General features: G+C 33.5%; 2 protein-coding genes across 2 annotated transcripts; both read left to right on the top strand.

Annotated features, from left to right (window-relative positions):
- The first annotated feature begins 3,413 nt into the window (after positions 1 to 3,413).
- On the top strand, positions 3,414 to 9,742 carry LOC111697456 (zinc finger protein 674). Its single transcript, XM_023467478.1, has 5 exons — positions 3,414 to 3,442; positions 4,232 to 4,357; positions 4,954 to 6,313; positions 7,041 to 7,378; positions 7,773 to 9,742. Exons 1-3 carry the CDS (start codon positions 3,414 to 3,416, stop codon positions 5,684 to 5,686), a joined length of 888 nt encoding a protein of 295 aa, XP_023323246.1. The 3' UTR covers positions 5,687 to 6,313; positions 7,041 to 7,378; positions 7,773 to 9,742.
- Positions 5,711 to 8,826, top strand: LOC111697457 (cilia- and flagella-associated protein 251-like). Its single transcript, XM_023467480.1, has 6 exons — positions 5,711 to 5,989; positions 6,033 to 6,208; positions 7,072 to 7,223; positions 7,290 to 7,378; positions 8,033 to 8,296; positions 8,629 to 8,826. The coding sequence occupies exons 1-6, from the start codon at positions 5,711 to 5,713 to the stop codon at positions 8,824 to 8,826; spliced, it is 1,158 nt and encodes a 385-aa protein (XP_023323248.1).
- Positions 9,743 to 10,103: the final 361 nt, after the last annotated feature.

Raw genomic sequence — 10,103 nt, forward strand, 5'->3', positions numbered from 1 at the left:
ACAACTGGAGAAGTCGTAAAGTCAATCTCGTACCACTGGTAGTTTCGAATGATTTTAGATGTTATTGAATATTTCTCTCTAAATCAGGTTGGAAAAAATCATGCGTGTACAAATGCGCATAAAATTCGCAATGAAGTAAAAATTTCTAACAGAAGAGAAAAATTTACTAAATTTGTTCTAGGGTTTAAATTTAAGTTAATTGCACGTTAGGTTGAAATATTTCTATGTTTTCAATCATTACTCTTTTCATTGAAGATCTAGAGAAAAGAACAAAATTGTTCTGAATTTCTATTATTTAATTTTAAACGGATAATTTTGTGCATAAAATGAAAATTAGAAGAGCCAGGATGTCACAAATTCGTCCCACAAATGCCGCATACGCTTTACCTTCTCCTTCTGTATAGTTTGCAGTGCATCTCAAACTAATCATTTTACTCATCATGTCCTCCCCCCCCCCAAAAAAAAAAAACATTCTAATTTTTTTCTTATCTATAATCTACATCTAAAATAACATATCAAGTATCTCAGAATGTAATAAAAGCAGTTTCAGGAGACTGATCAGATGTGCAGGTAACAACTATTGAACAAATAGTTTTAGTAATTATCTCTAAATCTATTCAAAATTACTTTAACAAGCCCATTCAGGAAAACATTATTAACTTGGATAATTACTAAAACGTATTAAATCTCAATACCTCATTATCAACAATATCTAACACTAACACTAACACTGTAACAGAGTAACAGTAACAGAGTAACAGAGTAACAGAGTAACAGAGTAACAGAGTAACAGATTATCAATTATAAAATGTAATTATAATCAAAATTATAAAATCTAGTATGCAAAGAAAAGGATAGGTATTTAAATTTTATGCTTTTCACGTCATGTTACTTTCTTGAAACTTGTCTACTATCAAGGCATAAGCCTTAAAAGAGTACACTGTTCTGTTACACTGGCAGGGCTTAGTAAATAGTTTTTCTAGAATTGCCTCATACCTTGCAGGGATTAAAAAAATTTTCAAAGAAATAAAGTCAATACTTGTAAAAATTGAATGACTCCAAAGTTCTAATCAAATATTGGTTTATTTTGTAAAGAGTATTTATTCTATCTACAATCAGCTGTTTCTATTTTCATGTATTGCGCATGCGTACAAAACAGGAAACTTTCATTACTTTACATAATTTTTAGGCAGACGCTGAACTCCAATCTTAGAGTGTGCGAGGTGGGGAAGACTTCACTGCAGATTTTACTTTTGTACATGACCACTTTTTAACAATTTTCAATTAAATTAGTAATTATTTAGGGTTAGGTTAGGTTCAGATACTTTCCGGGCCGAGCGCTGCAGGCTAGGACAGGCTAGGGGGCCGAGCGCTGCGGCCACGGGTTAGGTTAATTTATGACACTTTCTTTTATTTAGGGTTAGGATAGGTTAAGACACTTTCTGGGCCGAGCGCTGCGGCTAGGACAGGCTAGGGGGCCGAGCGCTGCGGCCATGGGTTAGGTTAAGTTATGACACTTTCCGGGCCGAGCGCTGCGTCTTGGATTTAATCTCGATCTACAAATGTCATCCCCCCTTAATCATGCTTTTAATTAAGCGCGGCAGTGAAGTCTTCCCCACCTCGCACACTCGAAGGTTGGAGTTCAGCGTCAGATCTCTCTCTCTCTCTCTCTCTCCATATATATCTATCTACCTAACCTTACCTGAAAACAAATGGTAGAATTAAAGAATACGAATTCAAAACAAACTGTTATCGTTTTGCATTAAAAGATTGACCATGATGAACAACTGCAAATTGCAATCAAGTCCTAATAGGGGTTCTCACTTACAACTCCAAACTAGGAACTAACCGCGTCATGTGATATATTTAGTGAGTAGTGTACAAGTAACAAATTTACTGAATACTGAGTGATAGCTGATCAGCTGATCAGTTGGGTAATGTGTTGCTGTTAAGTGTTTACCGTACAGAGCAGAAGATTAGAGCAGCTAGCATACCAATCTTATGAAGAAGCAGAAACTGAGCAGTGACTAGCTGTGAGCAGTGACAATAATTATCTATCAATTTCAGAACTGTTAATTGCGTCTCAGCTTCTCATGGAGGTAATGGAATTGAGGTGTAATGAACATTTCATGGACGGACATTTAAATTTAATTATATATATATAACTATTTTCCTGGGCCCCTAGCCTGTCCTTGTCCCCCTAAATTAATAAAACAAATTATAATAATTTTGCTGTGAATTAGTGGTCATATGNCTCTAGGACAGAATCATTTCTTAACAGATTACATTTGTGATTTGGTCAGAAAATTTAAATTCAGCTTCAATGAGCACGTTCTTTCAAGACTTTAACATTTTAAGGGTGGCATTTCTCATGAACTCAAATTTTGATATTGATTATTGATAAAAAAGTATTTGAGCCTTAAAATTAAGCAAAACGTTGAAATTTACGTTTGATATCTTTTACAGACACAAATCTGAAGCTATTATGTGGGACAGACATTTTTGTTTTTGACTTTTTAGTGGTGAATCAGAAAGTTTTTTCCTATCTGCTTGAAAATTTACATGATGATATTATTTCGATGACATAATCCAGGCTCAATTTTTTTAACGTAATGTTATCTTCAGCGCGCCGCAAGAAAAAATTGAATCAAATCAAGAAATACTCAATGATCCAAAAAAATGATGTTGCCATTTATTCTTCCACGTCAGGCAATCTAAAAAAAAAATTAAAATGCCCCACGTTGGGGGGGGGGGGGGTCTGCCGTTCTCAGGCATTGTGAATCGGCGTGGTAGTGGCGAGAAGGGTATTTTACATTGTGGTGGGCCATGGAGTGGCCGCTTACCCCTGAAAAATTGCTCACTTTGAAACTAAATGGCTCCCCCCTGAGATTGAAGATTAAGCAAGATGGGGGATTTTTAGATCCTTCCTTTATCTTTTCTTATCCTAGAGAGAAAATTCTGAAATTCCAAAATCCATTTGGATGGTTACATTTTGAGAGTTGAATTATTAAATAAGGACGACACATAATGTATCAAAAATTCTACATTAAACTAACTAGATGTTTAGGAACATCTGTAAATAATTCAATATTAGAATCAATTATTTCTTTTTAATCAAATGATTTTTTTATTCTTTACGAATTTGTTCCCATATTTCTACAAATTCTTCAAATGTCGTCGTTTCAATAAAAAACGAATAACTGAGAAAGATTTTTTATTTTCGATGATTCGAGTTAATTTTTATTTTCTCAACCGGTTCCTAAATTAATTTACCGTAGAATTTTGTTTAATTTTTTGTCGTCGTTATCTATTAATGTAAGAAATCGATTCTCAAAACGTAACCACCCAAATTGATGATTTTGAAAATCGACTTTGCGCTTTAAACTCAGTAGTTATAGGTTTCAAATGATAAAATGTCTCCACAAAACTACTTGTGGTGCAGGTGTTCAGTTTTTTTAAAATTGATTTGAAAAAATTCAATCAAAGGGTCAGTAAGCGTAATTTCAAGTTACCCTCCATGCATGAGTGGAATATCTGACTTACAACGGTACCCTTTAAACTATTCCTCGGATCAATTTTAAACAAATTTATAAACAAATAAATGTGTTTCTGTGTATCGAAAACAATTGAAATTTCTAAATTTTTTATTCAAACCGTTTTTTCCTGGTTCCAGTAATGCGTCGCGGGGGTTGCTTTTAGACTCGTTTCTCCCAATAAAGGGTTCACAGGAGATCGATATATTACAATAACTTGAGGGAGTATAAGGAAGGGGTAAGGGAGGAAGAATAGGAGGAAGAATGAAAGAAGACTGAAGGAAGAATGAAGGAAGAATGAAGGAAGAATGAAGGAAGAATGAAGGAAGAATGAAGGAAGAATGAAGGAAGAATAAAGGAAGAATGAACGAAGAATAAAGGAAGAATGAAGGAAAAATGAAGGAAGAATGAAAGAAGATTGAAGGAAGATTGAAAGGAAGAATGAAAGGAAGAATGAAGGAAGAATGAAAGGAAGAATGAAGGAAGAATAAAGGAAGAATAAAGGAAGAATGAAGGAAGAATGAAGGAAGAATGAAGGAAGAATGAAGGAAGAATGATTTTGAAATTAATTTACTTGAAACTATGACGTCTTTGGTGTTGCTCAGGTTTAAATTATTATGGCCACTTAGAAAAGTTGAAATTGCAAAAGTGTCAAAGAAAAAAGTTTATCATGTTGATTTATATTATTTTAATTTCAGAACAGCTGAGTTAAAAAGTAGTGTTGACACTGGAGCAGCAGTGGAAGATCACAGGAGAACTCTTATACAAGAGAAAACCTTTAATCAAGGTGTCATCGGAAAACTCTTTATCTTAGACATTTCAAGGTGAAATTTTTCTTTCTATTAAAAAAGTTTGCGGATTTCATAATAATTTTTCGCTCATTTTCCCAATTTTTCAAAAATAAAAAACGTTTAAAAACAAATTTTTGAAATTTTGATCATTCATAAACCTTCCCTGGGGTCACAAGAGGTCCCATGTTGGCCTGATCGGTTCAGCCGTTTTGACTTTTTTTTGGATACAAACGGACAGACAAACAGACGAACACAGTATATTTATTTCATGAGAAAACTTAGACTCACGGCTTACGTTTAAAAAATAGAAAACGAAAATCTGTCAATTTTATTATACTTCATACACAATGAAAAAGAAATGCGGAAATTCGAAAAATCTTGAAAATCAATTTTTAACTTTTACCAAAAGAAAGGATTGTAAAGAAAGGAAAGTAATTGAGAAAATTAAAACTTACTTTTTAAAAAATGGTCTTTGCAACCACTGGAACCTTTTAATTGTTCCAACCTTGCAGTCAATTAATTCATCAAAACCACTTATATTTGCAGAATATGGAGAATAGAAGTATCAGAGTATCTAGGGACGGAGTGGGACTGGACCATAAAAGTTCTAGAATATAGAAGGAGGAGAGAATTAAACCAAAAGAAAGTCAAGATAGGTCTGAGAATTATCATGAAGAAGGAGAGATAGTTAAGCAAGAAGACAAGCTTAATAGAACCGTTAGAAAGAGACTTAGAATTGATGTAAGAAAAATCAAATGGAATAAAAAATTTGATTACGCTTTGAAATTGGCATCGTCCAGAGTAATCCTCGAGTTAAATGAACAAGTTTCAGACCAAAATTCTAAACTAGAGCCAGAGCATGCAAAAGAGGTTGAACTGAATCATGATCTGAAACCAGCTGAAGAACTGTACAAATGTGATATATGTGAAAATGATTTTAAAAGTAGAAGATACTTACAAGAACACATGATAACTTACACTGGTGAAAAACCTCATAAGTGCAATATATGTGAAATGAAATTTTCACAAAAGAGAAATACTTCAAGACACATGAGAACTCACACTGGTGAAAAACCTCATAAATGCAATATATGTGAAAAGAAATTCACAAATAAGAGTGATGTTTCAGTACACATGAGAACTCACACTGGTGAAAAACCTGATAAATGCAATATATGTGAAGAGAAATTCACAAATAAGAGTACTGTTTCAGTACACATGAGAACACACACTGGTGAAAAACCTCATAAATGCAATATATGTGAAATGAAATTTTCACAAAAGAGAAATATGTCAAGACACATGAGAACTCACACTGGTGAAAAACCTCATAAATGCAATATATGTGAAAAGAAATTCTGACATAAGATTGATGTTTCAATACACATGAGAACTCACACTGGTGACCAATGTGAAGTGTTATTTAAACGGGAGTCTATTCTGACAGTTCATATGAGATCCCATCATGTCGAAGATTATAAAGATAAGAATTCTAAAGCTGACTTTACATTGCGTTCTAAACCTAAGTGTGATGTAAACCTTGAATCTCAGCCTGATCAAGAAGTTCAGAATCTGTTAAAGGATCATGATAATGAGGAGGAACAAGGGCAGAATCTGTTAAAAGGATCATGCGCAAGAGGAGGAACAAGAGCAGAATCTGTTAAAGTATCATGAGCAAGAGGAGGAACAAGATCCGGATCTGTTAAAGGATCATGAGCAAGAGGAGGAACAAAATCCGGATCTGTTAAAGGATCATGAGCAAGAGGAGGAACAAGATACGGATCTGATAAAGGATCATGAGCAAGAGGAGGAACAAGATCCAGATCTGTTAAAGGATCATGAGCAAGAGGAGGAACAAGATCCGGATCTGCTCAGGGATCAAGAGCAAAAAAAGGAGGAGGAGCAAGATCAGGATCTATTTAAGGATCATGATCAGGAAATTTGACCTGATTCAAACCCTGAACAACAAAATGAATTTGATTTTTTGTGGTAAGTTTAAAAAGTTTAGGTTTAAATTAAAAGCCATGTTTTCTTGTTCTGTTTTTAAACCTTTTAATAATTAAAACTTACAAAATGTTGGGAGCAAATTTCTACATGGTAATTTATAAGATTTATTTTTATAATTGCTTGAAAATTTTTTGTCAGTTTAAGTTACACAAATTATTGATTTGATATGATTTGATTAATTGTCTGCCCGTTACATTTTTTTTGGCTGTTTTAGAGTTAATTTTAAATGAAACTTTGCCCTGTAAAAAGATTTGAAATCGGATCTCAGTTTTTAAAAATAGATGTTTTTCTAATAAAAACTGTGGATTTTCTTGTTTTTTCGTAGTATTTTTGATTTTTGAGATTTTAAAGTCGGGCATTCTGGATCGAGTTCACGCTCTGCAGTTTTCCGATAAACATCAATATAGAGATAAACACAAGGATTACTCGGCTGTCGATTATCAGACAAAGGTTTAAAGGGCACATGTTGTGAATTGGGCAGGCGTCCATGCCCCGCTTTTTTTGTGTTTGTGGACAGGGTCACTTGATATGACGCCATCTTGTCCCTTTAGAAATGAAAATATTTGAAGTTTATTTCAATTGCTCAGTTCTTTTCTTGACAATTCTCCATTTTAAGTAATTTTTTAAATTGAATGGTTGCTGCTAATTCTTCTCAACCTTACAGTCTGCTATTTTTGTTGACAGGACATTTAAAAAACTTTAATTTTAGGACAGAATTGAAGTACTGGAGTAATATCAAGGGATGGAGTAGGTCTGGAACAGGACAGTTCTAGAATACAAGAGGAGAAGAAGAGAATCAACCCAAAAGAGACTCCAGACAGGTCAGAGGATTGTAATGATGTAATTGAGCAACAACAGGATATTACGAGACCAAAATCATTCCCTAGCAAACGTATCAGAATTAATTTTAGAAAAGTTAAATGGAATCAGAAATATGATAATTATTTATCAAAACCAGTATCAGAATATGAAGAAGATCTTGAGATTGAGGCTTTATTGGATTCAGAATCTGAAACTGAAACTGAGTTGGATCCAGAACCGAGAAAGGTAAAGTGAAACTTTGAACCTTAAAAAGAGATAATAGTATTTTTGAATTAGAACATCTATGCAACTAAAAGTAGTGGGCGGGGGAACTAATAAATCTGTAAGTTTTTAGGTCAATCATGAATCAAAATCTTGAAAATGACAACAAAACTAAAATGTTTTTTTTTCCTTGAAAATTATTTTGATTTTTAACATTTGCATTAATGAAGAAGGGGGGGGGAGCTTAGTCTATTCTATGCTTTAAATTTATTTAAAGAACATACAGGGTTTGTTTCTTCTACTAAAAACTAAATGTTGAGACAGGGGAATAATACTATAAACAATAATAAACTTATTCTAATTTATTATTCTCTAATTCAGACATCATCGACTGTATTTACCCTCACTTTACTTTCAGAGTTCGCAGAATATACCCGAAGACTCGGAAATTCTTAAAAAAAAAGATTATGCGAAAAAATACTTCATCAATTATATCAAAAGACCTAGAAACAAACACAGTTTCAGTGCCTTATATATGTTATACAAGTGAAAACAAATTTGGGCGGAATAGAAGGATGCAAACTTCATCAAGTAAAATGCCATGTCTTAGATGTGAGCACTTGTTTTTGAGGGCAAGTGAATTGCTACAACGCATGAAAATACATATGTGAATCTGAGCCTGAAACTGAATCTGAGCCTGAAACTGAATCTGAGCCTGAAACCGAATCTGAGCCTGAAACTGAATCTGAGCCTGAAACTGAATCTGAGTCCAAAACTGAATCTGAGAGTGAATTTGAGCCTGTTAATGAATCTGAATCTGATTCTGAGATTGAGAGTGAATATAAAACTATCACTGAATCACATATGGAATCAGAATATAAATCTAGGTCTGACCTTTTAACGGAAGAGGAATCTGAACCAAATCTAAATGATCCTGCAGGAGTTGGAACAAATAGTTTTACAAGATCATTATGAGGAGGAGGAGAATCAAGACCAAAAATTATTATCATATCATGAACAAGCTGAAAAACAAGAGCAGGAACTGCCAGAGAATGTAGAGCAGGAGGAGGAACAAGAACAGGAGCAATCCCAGGATGAAGAGCAGGAGGGGCATGATGTTGAACTCTTACTGTATTACCTGGAATAAGGTCAGCTAAACCTTGATCCTGAGACTAAATTCCAAAGAGAAACTTTAAGACACACTTTAAGAGAACACATAAAAACTTGCAAGAAGCCCTCCTTTTACTGTAGTATATGTGACAAAACGTTTCCAGATAGCTCGACACATGAAAAATGCTCAGCAGCAGAGGATGAAGAGAAAAGCTTGCCCTGATCCTGAACCTAAAGGTATGATTGAACAAGAATTCACTCGTAAAAGGAAAAAGGTTGATCTTGATGATGGTGTTGAAAATTATGCTGAGGTGGAACATGATAAGGAACTTGAAATGGAAGATCTTCATGTGGATTCCTAACTTGTAAAGAGTCATGCAGCAGAAAAGGATTTTGGAATGGTGATAAATGATACAGAGGTAAATAATTCTGAGATGGGAAGTGAAAATGTTTTGTTAATTGACCAGAAGCTTCAAATTGAAAGTGATCATGAAAGCGATCCTGAACTTGTGAAGGGTTATGAAATGGTGATCAACAATAAAGGGGCAAATAATCCTGAGATGGAAAGTGAGAATAATTTTTCAAATGACCAGGAGCTTCAAATTGAAGGTGTTAATGACAGCCACCAGGAAATAGAAATGGAACGTGATCACGAACTTGTAAATGATCATGCAACAGGAAATGATCCTGGAATGGTGATCAATAATTATGGGGTAAATGATCCTGATATGGGAAATGAAAATGATTCGTCAATTGACCAGGAGCCTTTAATTGAAGGTGATCATGAAAACGATCATGAACTTGTAGAGGGTCATTTTGATCCTGAAATGAACGGGAATAATTTTGAACCCTGCCCATGGTACATTGATTGAAGCAGAAGAACACTTTAAACTTAAATTCTGAGGTGAACGAAGATACTACTAACGATAATCATCTTTTATTGGAAAACAAAAGTGGAGAGGAAAATGAGTTTTATTCTAAAATCATTCTTACTCCGGAAAATCATCTTAACCTTTCCGATCTAGATTTTGATTATGCAAGAATGTAAATTAGCAGCAAGAAAAGAATCCAGAACATTGAAGAAATCTTCAGAAAAAAAGATCCAGAAGAAGGAAGTCATTAAAAAAAATAATGCACAAGAAATATCAAATTATTTTGAAGAAAAAGAAAATTATATCTGTTAATTCTTCTAATTCCGAAATAACAGTGCATCATAAACTTAAAATTGGGAGTTAAGGAATTAGTTTTTAAAAATTCAAATAAAAGAAATAAAAGAAAGTTTATTCAATATAAAAATGTTGAATTTGGAGACCAAAGACGACTTTTACTTAACAATTTGTACCTTTAAACGTATAACTCGCCAGGAAGCCTATCGATTGTGAACTGTTCAAATTATTTTATTTTTAAATTATGATTGTTGTTTTTTATTTTTTTTTCTCGCAGATTTACACCATGTTAAAAAGTGAATTTATAATTTAAAATTATAATATTACTATTAAAATTTTAATTGATTCTACATTCTATAGACTGTTCTAAAAGGAAACATTTCAGCAGAACATTTTTTAAATACGAAACATGACAGTTGGTAAATAGTTTAGAATGTCTTCTTCCATAATTTTTTAAGTTGTTATAATACCAA

This window comes from Eurytemora carolleeae, unplaced genomic scaffold, assembly GCF_000591075.1.
Source record: "Eurytemora carolleeae unplaced genomic scaffold, Eaff_2.0 scaffold45, whole genome shotgun sequence".
NCBI classification, from domain to species: Eukaryota; Metazoa; Arthropoda; class Copepoda; order Calanoida; family Temoridae; genus Eurytemora; species Eurytemora carolleeae.